The sequence below is a fragment of the Martes martes genome (assembly GCF_963455335.1).
Source record: "Martes martes genome assembly, chromosome: 12".
Taxonomy (NCBI): domain Eukaryota; kingdom Metazoa; phylum Chordata; class Mammalia; order Carnivora; family Mustelidae; genus Martes; species Martes martes.
Window position 1 is genome coordinate 45,320,126 of NC_137900.1, and position 16,644 is coordinate 45,336,769.

A 16,644-nucleotide genomic window follows, 5' to 3' on the forward strand; every position below is an offset into this window, starting at 1 on the left:
TAAGCTCATCTTCACATCTTGTCTTTCTATTGATAATTCAGAGAGGTGTGGTAATTTCTTATTCATACTTTTTCTTTCCTTTTAATTCCTTCAGTAACTTCTCAGAGGTACACTTTTCCTCCGAGTATGTACAATAAAATTCCTTTTTTCCTAATTCTCAGTACTCTCCTTTTAATAAGTCCAGTTTGTTTTTCTTTACTCGTTTCCAAATGAGGAAAGATCTAGGCAAATTCAGTGTTTGCTAGTGGTCTAGAGGTATGCCTTTTGTAAGCTTTGTTTGTTGCTTACTTTGATACCAGTCAAGTTCCACATTTCATATTTGCAACATTGGTGTACCCTGATCTCATCTACTTTTCAGAAGGTGGCGTGGGGAGACACAGAGGAAGAGTGTAATAGTGTAAGATGATGCTTCCACTCCACTTACTGGGAGTGTGCCCAGGACATAGCATGAGATGAGAAACAGCGATATGCTGTTCCCTTAGTTGATTTTTAATCCTCAGGTGCCTCGTAGTATGAGCGTTTCCCTACTCTTGAGTATGTTCTTTTTTTTTTCTTTTTTAAATATTTTATTCATTTACATGAGGGAGAGAGAGTGAGAGAGAGCATGAGCAGGGTGTGGGGTGGGGCAGAGGGAGAAGCAGACTCCCCACTAGCAGGGAGCCCGAAGCGGGCTCCATCCCAGGACCCTGTGTTCAAGACTGAACTGAAGTCATATGCTCAACTGACTGAGCCATGTAGGCCCCCTTTGAGTATGTTTTTTTTCTGATTAAAGATACATATATTTTGTTCCACATGACCCTTAAATGCAAGCCAAATAGTGATCTTCTCTTTAAGAAATAACAAATGTCTTCTAGCATTGGAGGAGAAGTAAATTTGTTTAGTTTCACATTGCACCAAAAAAATGGTGTTTTTTATCTTTATCATGTCCCCATTTTAAATGCAATATTTCCTTAGGTCTCCTTGCTAACGTATATTTTGACTATATACCCTGATAGAATTTTAGCCTATCTTCTTCCATAGTTTTTACCAGTGTTATTCTTGAAAAATGGTAGTACTCAGCAAGCATTACTACTGTGGGTCTCTTCTCCCCTTCTCTTTGAGCATTACCTATCCTGCAGGCATTGTGCCATTATTGATTCTCTTTTGTTTCTCCTCTCCTGATTTTGGGCTGTTACTTACTGCAAGTTTTGTTTTTTTCGAAGAGATATGGAAAGATGATGCTATAGTCTGAATATTTTTATCCACCCAAAATGAATATGTTGAAATTCTAATACATAATGTGATGGTGTTAGGAAGGGGGCCTTTGGGAGGTGTTTAGGTCGTGAGGATACAGTCCTCATGAATGGGATTAGTGTTCTTTTTTTTTTTTTTTCTTTAAGATTTTATTTATTTATTTGTCAGAGAGAGAGAGAGAGAGCGAGCACAGGCAGACAGAGTGGCAGGCAGAGGCAGAGGGAGAAGCAGGCTCCCTGCTGAGCAAGGAGCCCAATGTGGGACTCCATCCCAGGCCGCTGGGATCATGACCTGAGCTGAAGGCAGCTGCTTAACCAACTGAGCCACCAAGGCATCCCGGGATTAGTGTTCTTATAAAAGAGACCTCCCAGAGCTCCCTAATGTCTGTATATCCTGTGAAGATACAACAGGAAGTCTACTACTAAGAAGAGGGCCCTTACTTTGCACTCTGATCACTGACCTCCAGACTCCAGAACTATGAAAAATAAATTTCTATTGTTTGTAAAACTACCCAGGGTCTGATACTTTGCTGTAGTGGTCAGAAAGGACTGAGACAGGTGGTGTATGTTCACCTATCTGTATGGGTGCAAGGGTTGTTGTTGTATTTGAAAAGCAATATTCTAAACCTCTAAAAAGTAGAGCCGTTCTCCCATGTGGATCTTCATCCATTTTCAATAACCATTTGTGTATCTCTTTTGTTCCTTTTTTCTTTTAAGACTTACGAGAATGAATTATCAGTTTGAAGTTAATAGGTTTAAAAAGTTCCATTAAAAAATACAGTCTCCAGAATACATATTATAAAGTATATTTCTATGAAATGTATCTCTGTGGTTTTCTCTTCCAATTGAACCTACAAAATATGCTCCAGTTTTATATGATGTGTGTCACATAGGATTCACTACCACAGAATTCTGGTAACTTCTTTCCCAGAAGCATAGTTTTCCAGGACCCTTAGTGTCATCATTACTGCCACCCCCAGTTCGTTTATCCTCCTCCTTACCACTTGCATCCTCGGCGGGGTAAAAGGACTGGTGTCCACCTTGTTGTTGCTCTCCTTCCTTCTGGCTCCCCACCCTCCCCATCTCTTCTTCAGTCTGGATTAGAAGAGTCACAGGAATCCCAGTCCAAACCCCTGAGGTTGCAAACCTTTAAGGAACTTTGGTTTGAAACTTTACTTGCCTTTTGGGATTCCTTTTAATGCATTTAAAGTTCTGTATAGTGTACAGTGAAATTCTGACTTACCCACTATTCATAACTGAAAACTATTGTTGACATCAGTATGTATCAGTTCTTGGAACTGAAGTGTAACTTACTTTCAATAAGAAGGTGGTATAATGTCAGTATATCCAAGGTTTTTATTACTATCAAGCTATAAAAAAATTGATAAGTATTTGGCTTTGAAAGTCATATTCATTCTATCAATACTTTGTAGGTGTATGTGAGAAATATTAAATACTTTATATGTTATTTCTTTTATTAATATGTTTGCCTGCAGTGAAAAACAGTAGATGAGAGAACTGGAAGATGATCTATAACCTTCAGTGAACACAGTTATTTAGCTGAGATGATCTTTATTCCTGCCTTTCTCTATTTATTGCTTCCTTTGCACAGGAAGGAGCTGCAGGAGCTGCAGAACCTTTACAAGCAGAACAGTGCGCATACAGCCCAGCAGGCAGAGCTGATCCAGCAGCTTCAGGTTCTGAATATGGACACACAGAAAGTCCTGAGGAATCAGGAAGATGTTCACACAGCTGAAAGTATATCATATCAAAAAGTATGCTTTTATTCTGTTATAAAAATGTAAATTTATATGTGTGAACTTCTAAAAATATATAGAATTCAAATTTTTTCCAATTTCAACACTTCTTTACTATTCCCTTTTATATGGTTCTTCAGAATTAAAAATGAAATATAATTCAATCTGGTAATATTTGAAATTTTTTGACTTTTCTTTATGGCCATTAAAGCTGAAATGTTTAAAATATAGAAGCAAATTTACTCTATGGGATATTGTTTTTATAAATTGGAGTTTTGACATCTGATATAAAACATACCTGACTGTAACTCCCAAACCAGGAAGGACTAGGGGGATTGGAATTACGTAGCCTTCTATTATGAGAAATTATTCATCAATTACGATTCTAGTTTATGACCTAAAGCAGTCTTTCATTTTAGAATTTTGTGCATTATTTTATTGGCCAACCTGCACAAACCCAATTGGGTATGCTGATGAGGTCCTCAGGATCAATACTCTCCAAGGATTTTTCTCTATTTTGTATGTTTCTTTTAAATAGTCATTTTACTTTACAGTTGTTTTAGGAACCTCTCCAGAAGGCTTACCCAACTATTTAGGTATGCCAACTGACTCAGCAACAATAATTATGGCTAGTAATTTTTAAAAAAGACACTTTTATTGTTTTGTGTAGTGTACCAAATTATTTATAGAAATAATTTAGTTTCTGTATTGGTCAGTCTTACAAGATTGATTTTATTTGGTTGTAATAGTTGAGGCAGCCAAAGCTTAGAGTGGTTAAATAGTGCAATCTGTGTTGTTTTTTTCTGTTTAACTCACTCTTCTCCTAAAAAAGGACCATGAAAATCCAGTATCTATAATTAACGTTTTATGTCAGTAGTAATAGTAAATATTAAGTAAACTTTAAACCCATATATTTTTAAAGATGTATTTATTTATTTAAGAGAGCAAGAGAGCAGGGGAGGAGGGACAGTGGGAGAGAGAGGGAGACAAGCAGACTTCCCACTGATCGCAGAGCTCCATGTGGGTTTTGATCCCACAGCCATGAGATCATGACCTGAGCCAAAATCAAGAGTGGGACGCTCAGCCTACTGAGCCACTCTCGCACCCCTAAATGTATATTTTTAAATAATGCTTTGGAACAGTGGTTTTCACTGTGTATTCTGTATTCCAGGATGTGGCTAATGTCAAGTGAAAGGGTAATGCCTATTCTCTCCACTTGGAAGAGAGCAGCTTCACCTTTTTGTTTTGTGTGGTGGGATTGCCCAGTATGCTTTTGCTTCTAAACTAGTCTCCATTGCTAAAATGACATAAAATACAGGTTATTATTAGTAACTTTAATTATTTTCATGTTTTTCACTTGTATATTTACCTCAAACATTTCTCTCTCTTAATTTTTGCTTAAAAGTCCCCTGCTATGGCAATTTATATTCAAATATGTCTTTAGAGCTGCTTGGTAATAAGCCTCATACCCTTTTCTCTTATGTGCTAATACTTCTTTTTCTGTTTCTACTCTCAGCAAGAAAGAACTTGGTAAAGAGGAGGAAAAAGGCATTGTTTCCTTTCCTATTTCATTTTTCAATCTTGTGTGCTAAGGATTTTTTTAAATTGTTAACTAAAAATTTGAGACAAAATGTTTCAGCCTTAATTGTTTTTTGTTGATTTTTCCTTAGCAACCTCTGCAGAGAGCAATCATCTCTTATAACCTACCTGAGAACTTTTGCAGATTCTACATCATTTCGAACAACTGAGTACTTAAGCATTTTTAACTAAAATAATTGTTACCAAAGTGTTACTTACATGCTCGTGATAAACTTTCAAATAACACACAAGTGTATGAGACAAAACAGTAGTCTTCTGCACTTGTACCTGAAGCCCTTGCCTCAGAAGCAACCACTCTTAATATTTGAATGTATCCAAGAGTATCTCTAGAAGAACAGAATATTTTTAAGTCATTTTGTTAAATATGCAACTATTACAAGAATACATTATTATAAGCTATTGAAATAATACTACAGAAGTCCTGATAGTGGTAGTCTAACAGATTCAAATACCCTTCCACTCACCCCAGCTCATTTCATCCCCTACCCAGGGGTAGTCATCTGAGTAGTCATTCCAGATTTTCCTACATAAGGGACTCTGTGTGTGTGTGTGTACATACACACATACCACAAATCTAGGCATATTATAATTTTAATATTTATGAACTTACACTATCCTTACTGTGCTTTAACTTGTCATTTTTTAAGTGATATGCCTTGGATGTATTTCCATGACAGTCCATAGAGCTCTGGCTCTCCTCCTGCTCCTCTTAGTCCTCCAGCATGAGCATATTTAGTGTGGATTTACAGTCTAATTTTAGGATTGTTAAGGTCTCCCTCTCCAACTTTTTGTTGTTATAAACTTGTCCACAGAATGAGATGTTTCCCCTCTCTTCTATAGCATCATTTTTTTTCCTCTTCACATACAAATAGGCTGGTATGTCTCTGATCTGGGGGAGAGAACAAAACACACAATAGGAAACATGTATTGACCTCTCTATATTCCTTTTCTTCCCTTCCTTCTCTTTCTTTCCTTTTCCAGCAGTATTCCTTAAAAGACTTAAGTTTTCTTAAAGTTCACCTCTTTCCTCTTCTCTCACTCTTTTTTTTTTAAAGATTTTATTTATTTATTTGACAGACAGAGATCACAAGTAGGCCAAGAGGCAGGCAGAGAGGGGGGGGAGGGGGGAAGCAGGCTCCCCGCTGAGCAGAGAGCCCAGTGTGGGGCTCGATCCCAGGACCCTGAGATCATGACCTGAGCTGAAGGCAGAGGCTTTAACCCACTGAGCCACCCAGGTGCCCCTCCTCTTCTCTCTTGAACCAGCTCCAGTCAAGTGTTTGTCCCTTTCCCTCTGCTAAAATTTCTCTTCAGAATTACCTGTGACCCCCACGTCACTCAGTACAGTGATCATATATCAATCTTTATCTTAACTTCACTTATTGGCAACATGTGTCTCAATTAATGACTCTCCGTGCCTAGAAAATACTTTCTTTTTTTTCTTTCCCTCCTGGCTTGCAGGCACTTGTGATTGTGTCGCTTTCTTCCTTCAGTTCTAGCTCTTCCTTTTCTGTTCCTTTCTGGTTTTTTCCTTGTCTCCATGTCACCTCAATGTTAGTCTCAGGCCCAAATCTTAGGATGTCTTTTTTTCCCCCCTGTGTTTAAACTCACACCCTAGTTGATTTTATCCAGTCAGCTGGGCTTTCAAAATCAAAATTGTCCATATGCTGATGGCCCCCAAATTTGATTATCTACTCTGCATCTCTAACCTGAACTTTAGGAAAGAATATATGTAATTGTCTCCTTAACATTTCTTAACTTCTTAACTTCTTAACTAGATGCCTAATGGGCATCTCAGACTTCACATCTTCAAAACTAAACTCTTGTGCACTCTGCCTTTGGTACGTGTTTGAAATTCTGCTACTTTCACCATCTGTGCTGTCACCATTCTGTCCAAACCACTCTCATGTATTAACATGGGCTACTGCAGTAGTTTCCCACTTTGTTTCTGTGCTCCTGACCTTAATCCCCTTCGAGTCCATTCTCAACACAGATGCCGGGGTGTTTTTGCTTAAACTTCCTAAGTCAAATTAAATCCTTTATTCAGCTCCCTCCAGTGGTTTTCCTATCTCATAAAAGTAAAAAACCCAAGTTCTTACTACAACCTGGGAGACCATACATGATCTGGCTCTGCATCACCTTTCTGATCTCATCTTTGCCACTTCTTCTCCTTAATCTCTCCACTGCAGCCACACTTAATTCTGCCTTTTCCCTTGAACATCCAAACCTCAAGGTCTTTGCACTTGCTTTCACTGCCTAAACACTGTCCCCTGTTACCTGCATAGGTAGCCTTCTTACTGCCTTTATTCTTTACATCTTACAGCATAAAATCTAATTGCTCACTGATACTGAGTAGGAGGAGTAAGAATGATGTATGTTGTAATGGTAGAAGTACGTACCTGCGGCCTGTTCCTGTCCTAGGTTAGGGATAAGAGACTCTCCTTGATGAAGTGATACCAGTGATATTTATTCTGAGAAGATAAGACATCAGTGAAACAAATTAGTTTCTTAATAACTCTTCTTATATGAACTCTACCTCAAGCCATAAATTCCCTAGTCAAAACCTTTACTAAATTTGGAGAGGTAGAGCTTATCACTCCAATTTGGAGAACTTGTCGTAACTTCAGCCTTGATCTGGGATACTTTTTGAAACCTGACACACACATTTGCCCAGGATTAAGACCATCTGCTCCAAGAATCATTCTAGATAATGAGAAAGGTGATGGGAATATGTTGTGCTTATAAATAGTATAGAGGTGGGAAAAAAAGAGCAAATTGACATCTGCTGCTTTAAAGGTCTGGCTTACTTTCTTTTATGTCTAGTTTCTTTTTTGTCCTCTTTTTTCTCCGCTTTGAATTCCTTTTCCTTTTTTCTTGTTCTTTGGAAGTTACCTCTTAGGGGTGTAGTGTAGGAGGAAACTTGACTAATTTTTGACTTGATGCTCTTTCCAAAATTTTAATTCTCATTGTAGTATTTTAATTTGAAAGTTATTTTAGGTCCTTATAGTCGTTCATTCATAAGTTTATTAAAAGTTTTTTTTTATTTTTAAAGATTTTATTTATTCCTTTGATAGAGAGAGAGAGAGAGAACAAAAGTAGTGGGAGAGAGAGAAGGAGAAGCAAACTCCCTGCTGAGCTAGGAGCCTGTCATAGGACTTGATCCCAGGACCTGGAGATCATGACCTGAGCTGAAGGCAGACACTTAACCATCTGAGCCATCCAGACACCCCTATTCATAAGGTTTTTATTAGTATACTCAACTACACTCAATTCAGAAGTCCTTGATTATTTATTTATATTTTGTAAATTTTGCCTGTGGTTAGTAAATATTACAATTGTTTTTCCCTTGCTACTCTATGTGTAAATAGTTATTCATAAAAACACAAAAATTTTTTTTAATAATTCCATCTTTAAGAGGCAAATATTGTTAACATTCAAATATTTCCTTTCAGTTTTTTAAAATGCATTTTGACATATCTGTGGATACACTAATATCTTTAACTTCATTACTACATTATATTAAAACAATATCATGACATATAACTACTTTGGAAATAATAATATATTTAACCATATTTCCAGTGTCGATAATGTATTTTGTTTAAATTTTTTACTACTGTTTTTTAAAATTTTTTACTATTATAAATAAAGCTGCAATAAACATTTCTCTTTGTTGTCAGTTGAGCCTATTAGTATTCATTAGAGAATGTTGAATATGCCGACAGAGACACAGAGGCACACACCCACAGGGTCAGGGAACCATTCCTTTTATGAAAAAGCCAGTAAGAACATTTAATAGCATACAGTTTATTCTTAGTTAGTGCATACATAAAGATAGTCTTGTTTAAGTTAGTAAATGTTGAGAATGCACAGGGGATCATGAAGTTTGAAGGCGACTTGCCTGCCACTTGAGAAATGATCCAGAAGTGTTAAATTATTGAACCTTAAGGAGTTGTATACAATGATATCCCACTTTGGATTGTGCAGTTTAAAAAAATCATAGACTTTTTTTCCAGTGGAACTATTTTTAAGCTTTATAGGCATATTTTTCTATCTTAATTTAAATATCCCAGCCCATTTAACTTTTAACTATTTCGGTGAGTAAATGGTTCTGAATGGTATAAAAGTATGGAGAAACTAAGAAAACAAGTAGAAACGCTATCCAGTTGGGGCATAATCCTAAGTAAAGAATATAAAATTTTATGATAAGCCAAAGAGAATCTGTTTTTCTGTTTATACACATTATTTCAGAAATGTGTTATGTGGATTGAGGTCCAAATTAAGTCATGTCCAGCAACCATATAATAATGGTTAACATTTGTTGAGCTTATTGTGTATCAACAACTGGGAAAAGGCCTTTTGTTTTACTGCTTAAGTTTCATACCAACCCTATGTGGTGTATTATTATTCCTTATTTTATAGATCAAGTAGCTGAGGCTAAAAGTATTGTTGAAAGGTGGTAGAATTCAAATCTACATAATCTTGGGTTCGGAACCCACAATATTGAACTCTGTTACAAAGCCCACTGTATAGTTCCATTATACATGGAATAATGTGGTCCTATCTTTAAAGGATTCTACAAATAGATTCTATAAACTTCCATTGTTCATTCTTATCAAAATTCTTTCAATGTTCAATAATTTTAATGGTGGGAAATTTATCTTGATATCTAAGTTAAATGTTACTTAAAGAATTCCATTGCTGGGCACCTGGCTGACTCAGTCAGTAGAGCATGGATCTCAGGGTCATGAATTCCAGCCCCTACTGGGTATAGAGTTTACTTTAAAAAAAAAAAAAGAAAAGAAAAGATTCCATTGCGGGGCGCCTGGGTGGCTCAGTGGGTTAAGCCGCTGCCTTGGGCTCAGGTCATGATCCCAGAGTCCTGGGATTGAGTCCCGCGTCGGGCTCTCTGCTCAGCAGGGAGCCTGCTTCTCCCCCTCTCCCTCTCTCTCTGCCTGCCTCTCTGCCTACTTGTGATCTCTGTCTGTCAAATAAATAAATAAAATCTTTAAAAAAATTAAATTAAAAAAAAAAGATTCCATTGCATTCTTTCTGGTGAAAAGGGATCCTAGCATGTTACCATCCTCTGTGAAAAGGACCCCCATCATCCTTCTTCAGCCACTCATTCTCCTGATTTTAAAAATTTGGTTTCTTTTATTTGCTATGGCATTACAATTTTTAATTTTTTTACTTTCTTCAGATTTTTTTTCTTATATATGTTTTTTCCCCAGAAAAATATATTTGTGGTGGAATTCAGAATGCTGAAATTTGTGAATGATTACACTGCTTTCTTTCTCAAAAATAAACAGTATGCTACTGTTTAGACCTGTAGTATTCATTACGTCAAGTTAATTATTCATTCTAATCCTGAAGGATTTTACTTAATACTTATGTTTATTCCTCATCCACATGTGTTTTTCTAGATTTTTTCCAATAAATTTGAGTAATCTAATAATCCATGCAACAACTAGATGAAATTATTTACTTAAAAGTAAGATTTTCAAATATATTTTCACATTAATTTTATTACTTACAAGTTATAATTGGGGCTTAGCTGTAATACTGAGGTGAGTTGAATAAAAATTACACTAATAGTTTATCTCCAGTTTTTACTAAACTTACTTTTCATAGAGTTAGGTCTTCTTAACTTACTGTTTCTAATCTAGTTTCTTTTTCCTCTTTCTCTCAATTTTCTCTTAGTTTTTTTGTTGTTTTTTTGCTTTCTCTCCCATTTCTCCTCCTTTATCCAATTTATTAAGTTGATTTATTTCATAGTATTCATTTCATTGTCAGAAAAGATAAAATCAGTTACCCTCAGTGGTAGGTTGAGAGGAATGTATAGAGGAGACAAAGATGAAGAGAGAAAACTGAAAAAAACTTTGAGCACAGGGAAGGGGTTGAGTCATATTTTCCCATAGGTTCCCTTAACAAATCATTAGTCTCATACACAAAACCTAATAATGTGGAGGGCTCCTCTGGAGGATACACACCCATCAAGAGAAATGAAAGTAAGCTAGTGTGTTTTCTTCCTCTTAGCATGTAGCCATTTATCTAAGTTTTAATTGTTTTTCTACATTTGCATGCCATTTATATGTGTGTTTAATTAACTGTAGATGGGGATTGTATCAACTTTTATGATTTCTATACCACTTAACATCTTTGAGGTACTAAATATGTGTTTTATCACTTTTTGTTCTATTTAATGATAATTCTATGATGCAGGCAATATCAATTTGGAAAAATAAGGATTTAGGTTATACATTATTTTAGTTTAAACTGCATGTTAAATCAGAGTTTTTTCCCTACTTTTCTGCTACAAACTGAGTTTTCAATGGGAGAATTTATTGTCTCAGTCACAATAGCAAACAGTATACTGACTAAATAAGGAAAATTTTATTCTTTAAGCAAATTAGTCATTGGGTCACAGAGCATATCCACTTCCAAAATTGTTAAGGTTAACAAAATAGCTTGCTCCTTAACACTAATAAAAATAAGGGAAGAAGAGTACTTCGGTATAAGTCCCTGAAAATTAAAGAACTTGGAATTTGGGGTCCTATTCCTGGGGATAACTTGCATTCTGTCCCCTGGAATTTCTCTTAACTTTTTAAACTTTAATTTCTTCAACAGAAAACAGCATCGAGAATAGTAAGCATCCTGGATTATGAATTATGATGATTAATACTTGTATAGATGGAAATATATGATTAAATGTTTTCATAGACCAGAATCTTGGAAAAAATTCTGATCCATTTTGGCTTTATGGACTATTAGAGGAAAGAAATTGTAGAGAAAAGAGCCTCTCTGAAAACTGTTGTAAGAAATTGTTACTGCTAATAAAGAAAAAGTTACGAACTCCAATGCCTAAACCAATGCGGATGAGTTAATTTGTTGTATTACCTAATTTACTCACTTGAGAACTTTATTGACCCACTCTACTGTTCTTATGAGATGAGAGCAAAATGGCATTTAACGGGACTGGAACATCCTAAACCTTTGCGTTTTTGCGGGATCTCCTAGAGAAATAAACCTTCTATTACCCTGAGGCATTGTCACCCAAAAACACTTCAGAAATAAAAATAGACTTAGCCTCCCTGAAGACTTTTTTTTTGTAGCCAAGTTTACTGTTGGCCTGGGGCCTTGAGTTAAAAATGGCTGGAGAGCTCTCTTTGCTCCCTGTACTCTTAAGTCCACAACTGAGTGGTCTTCTTGCTACTGAATAAGTGAAGTCCAATCAGCCATCAAAGAAAATAGCAAGTAGGAAATGTGTATTTGGAGTTAGTACTAAGGAATAAGAGTTTGTCCCAATTCCTGGAGCAGAGCTGATTTAGATCATCTGTTCCAGGCTTTTTTGATTCTTTTCCATCTGCTGCTTGGAAGAATGGATATTTTCAGAGAAAGACAGTTTGCCTCAGTGTTTAGAGTTGCCCACTGGTCATATCAGATCAACCCAGGACAGCTGAATAAATTGCATGTGTAAATTGTATGGCAGAGAGAACAAAGTGGAGAACATTAGAAGAGAACAGTTAGTCTTCCATTGTTACAGAAGCAAGAAAGGAGGGAGACGGGAGAGATGACAAGAGAAGAGACTTTAAGACAAAGACTTCTTTCATGTATGAATAGGCCCAGAGCCTTATTAACTTTGAAGAAAGATCCCAAGACATGACACTTAAAGAAATATACCACACCCTTGACACTAATGGTCAGTAATTGGTCCTCAGTCCTGACCACACGCTATCATTCTTCCTGTACTTTGGGCAAGTAGAAGGAAAACTATGAGTTTTTCTTGGGCAGCAATCAATGTTCATGAGACTGTCAAATGTTTGAAATCTATAAATCCTTTTTTTAATATTTTTAAAATGAGGTATAATTAGCTATTTGTAAAATCTTTATTATTTTAAATATTTACATATTTATTTTTTGTATAATTTTCTTCCAGAAAGATTAATTTGTGCTTGTTAAAAGCCGGCTAGTATTAAGAAAGCATACAAGTAAGAGAGAAAGTAGTTATATAATCTTTTAACTGAGTAAGTGACTGTGTATGCTGTTAGGCAGACCTTCATTCATCCTACCTTCAAATCTCTCTAGACATCTTAGCTCTTGTCTCCACATTTTGTTTTTTTCTTTTCCACCTCAACTCAATCATGAAAGCAGCAACACAGCTCCGGTAGGTCACTATAAGGCCCACTCTGATCCCTTCATTGTTCCTCAAAGTGGTCAGGTTCCTACTTTCTCTTCCCTCCTAGATTGATGGTATCAACTGTGGACAGGACATTGGACATACTCCCTGGTATAAAGGTAATTGGGAGGGAAAGTACAAATTCATGTCCTGAAATTCTATATAAATCATAATGGCAACTTTCCTTTATAAAAATTGCTTAGACTTTGGCTGTAAAGTAAAATGGATTATTTGAAATAACTATAATAACACAGTGGTACAATCCCTTATAGAACATAAAAAGAACATTGGGCATATTGTGTCAGAGGAATGGCTTGGCCAATCTTATGTTTATGGCAAGGTATATGTCTAAGAAAAAGCAAAGAAAAGAGGTTTTACAAGCCTTATTAAGTTTTACAGTTTAAAAAATTAAAGTATAGCATATATACAGAAAAGTACTTTGCCATCTTTTGTGTAGTTAAGTTTCTTCCATGAGGCAAGGCCAGCTAATGGAAGATTCTCCCAGTCTTCAATTAGATGAGCAAACCTAAAAAACTAGTGTATTTGCTACATCATTTTGAACTTGGGGATTTCACAAACTCTCAGATTGGAGCAAAAACCCTGAGGGATTTTGCTTTTGTTGTAAAGATCTCACTATCTCACTATTAGCCTTATTAAAAAAAAAAAAAAAAAGTCTTAATTCTTGGGTCACTTTCCCAGTGTCATCAGCAAATATACGTTCTTTATGTGAATTAGTTACCACAAATTGAATTATGCCTCACATCACAATCATTAGTTAGGAGTTTCCTTACCATGTAAGTTCATGAGTATTGGTGGAATACCATTGTTAACCATATGTGACTGTACATGAAACCACTTATATACATAACATATGCTGTCTCACAGTATTAATAAATTCTAGTTTAAAATTTTTAAGTTCGTGTTTCCTTGAGTTAAAAAATTGAAAAGTTATCTGTCATGCCTTCAGAACATTGTTGTATCACACTCTGTTGAAGGTCTTCAGTGACCCCCTGTTGCCTGCAGGAACAAGTGTACCTTCCAGGAGTCTACACTGTGAGCTCTTACTGCCTGTCTCTGCCCTCACCTCCCCCTGCTGCAGCCGTAGATGCTAATTTATACAAAATGGGAATGTATCAGTCAACCTTAATGAACTCTCAATGAAAGACTCTTGGTTTTTCTTCAGATGTATATATTGGGTTCAGTTACTGATAGAGTTTATGCTTCCTTTCTGTCCCTTCTTATAACTGTACCTAATGTTTTCACATTTCTGCCACCTTTGGAATGACTTTTTGTTTTCATTCAGTTCCTGTAATAGTATCATAGCTCAGTTCAGGTCCTTTCTTTTACATAAAGTCCTCTAAGTTGAATATATAATTAGCTTAAAGTGTTTTCATCCTTCTTAGGAGTTTAGCACACTTTTCCCATATTGTACTGGCCAGTAATACTTACTGCCTTTCTTAATGTCAGTTGTAGTTTTATGTTGCTATTGGATTATATTATTTAGTTTTTCATCTGTTTATTGCTTGTTTCCCCTCTAGAGTATTAAAATCACTTCAGGGCAAGTAGTATGTCATATATAGTCTCTATAGATATGTATATGTGTGTATGTGTATTTATACAGACGTGATTACTAATTGATTATTAATAAATGTGGATATATTTTTTGAAACAGCTTTACAATGAATTACATATTTGCTTTGAAACCACAAAATCAAGTGAAGCTATGCTCCGGCAAAGTGTTGTTAGTCTTCAGGATCAGCTGTTTCAAAAAGAACAAGAAAACGTTAAATTAAAAGAAAAGCTTCAGGAATCACAAGGAGCACCCTATCCTTTACCGCAAGACAGTGATTCAGAGCACTTGGAACAGGTGAGAGACATTTTCTAAAAATATTACCCAAGCAATATCATATTAAATTGTCTCCTACAATTGACTAAAAATTTAATTAGTATAGTGGAATATAAGATTTGGCAGATTGTTTTGTATTGTGCTATTTTCTTATACTTTGTAGATGTGAATATTATACATAATACAGATTCATATAGAAATGCACATAGAAATACAGGGTATAACTGGTATAGTTATTACGATGAAACACTTGACTGAACTATAATAACAAGCAAATGAATAGCTCATGCCCATTTTGAGACTTAAACTGAATGAGGTAGTGGAATGGAAAGAATATATAATAGGAAGTCTTATAAAGTCATTGCCATAATGCCTGATACATGATACTTAACACCTTTTAGTCTCAATTCTGCCACTATCTTAAAGTGTGGCTTGGCAATTTTGACTTCTCATTATGTTATTAAGAGTCACTTATGTTGTTTGGGATAGCTTTTTAAAAATTTTTACTGATCTACAATATTCTGTTTTATGTGATTATATCATATCTACTTGTATGTTCACTTGTTTGGGTTATTTCCAGTTTTTGCCATTATGGGTTTTTTGCCATTATGAATAATGCAGCAACTTACATTTTCGTGCATGATTCTTGGTACAAATATATATACATTTAGGTGGAACATGTATCTAGGAATGGAAATCCTGGGTTTAGAGGGTGAAAATGTTACTTTCACAAAATACTTATTTTTCGAAGTTTTTTCATCAGTTTTACTCCCACGAACAATGTATATTAAGACATCTGGCTGATTCCCATCCTCCTTAACACTTGGTATTGTCAGACTTCATAGTTTGCTGGCAACTAACTAATTCAAGTATAATTTTTTATTTTGATCTACATGTGCATATCACTGATAAAGCACATCTTCAAATAATTACAGGGCCAAGGATATGCCTTCTTCTGTGAAACATCTAATTACATCTTTTAATCATTCTTCTACTGGATTCTTTTCCTATTGATTCATAAAAGTTCTTTTTTTTTTTTTAAAGATTTTATTTATTTATTTGACACAGAGAGAGAGAGATCACAAATAGGCAGAGAGGCAGGCAAAGAGAGGTGGGGAAGCAGGCTCCCTGCTGAGCAGAAAACCCGATGTGGGGCTCGATCCCAGGGCCCTGGGATCATGACCCGAGACGAAGGCAGCTATTTAACCAACTGAGCCACCCCGGCACCCCCAAAGTTCTTTATTCTTGATATTAATCTCTAGTAAGTGAAATATCTTATCTCAGTGTATACCTCATCTTTTCTTTAATGAGTCTTTTGATTAACATAAAGTCTTAATTTTAATTTAGACGAATTAATCTTTTATAGTTAGTGCTCTGGTGTTTCATTTAAGAAGTCCTTTCCTACCCCAAAGACAAAGATTTTCACCTCTGTTTTCTTTTTTAAAGATTACATTCATTTATTTATTTAATTTATTTATCTCTCTCTCAGGAAAAAAGAGAGAGAGTGAGCACATGCAGGGGAAGCGGCAGGCAGAGGGAGAAATGGGCTCCCTGCTGAGCAAGGAGCCTAATGTGGGGCTCGATCCCAGGACCCTGAGAGCATGACCTCAGCAGACGCTTAAGTGACTGAGCCACCCAGGCATCCTAACACCTCTGTTTTCTTAAAGAAGTTTTAAAGCTTTGCTTATATCATTTATATTCACGATTCATTTAGGATGGTGTTTTATGTATAGTATAAGGTACGGATCCATTTGTATTTATATGCTTTTCCCCAGTACTAATCAGTTTTTCCAGCTCAACCTGTTGACATATCCTTTTTTTCCCCTTGTAGTACTGGGCTACCTCTCTCATATATTCTACTTCAGTATACTTATGAGTTTCTTTCTAGGCTCTGTATTCTCTGTATTCCTATACAATGTTATATTATATTAATTAGTATAGCTCCTAATAAGTCTCTGTATTTGGTAGATGTACTCTTACTTTCTTATTGTTCTTTAAAGTGTCTTGGCTCTGCTGGCATTTAGTACTTAAATATAA

General features: G+C 35.8%; 1 protein-coding gene across 5 annotated transcripts in view; it reads left to right on the forward strand.

Moving 5' to 3' along the window:
- Positions 1 to 16,644, forward strand: part of CNTLN (centlein) — a 276,063-nt gene that overhangs the window by 106,085 nt on the left and 153,334 nt on the right. For 4 of the 5 annotated variants that reach the window (XM_080819727.1, XM_080819729.1, XM_080819731.1 and 1 more), the window contains exons 7-8: positions 2,849 to 3,007; positions 14,434 to 14,628. In XM_080819727.1, coding sequence (XP_080675853.1) covers positions 2,849 to 3,007; positions 14,434 to 14,628 — 354 coding nt within the window. Of the gene's footprint in view, positions 1 to 2,844; positions 3,008 to 14,433; positions 14,629 to 16,644 lie in introns of all 5 variants that reach the window. The other variant, XM_080819728.1, reaches the window with a different exon arrangement.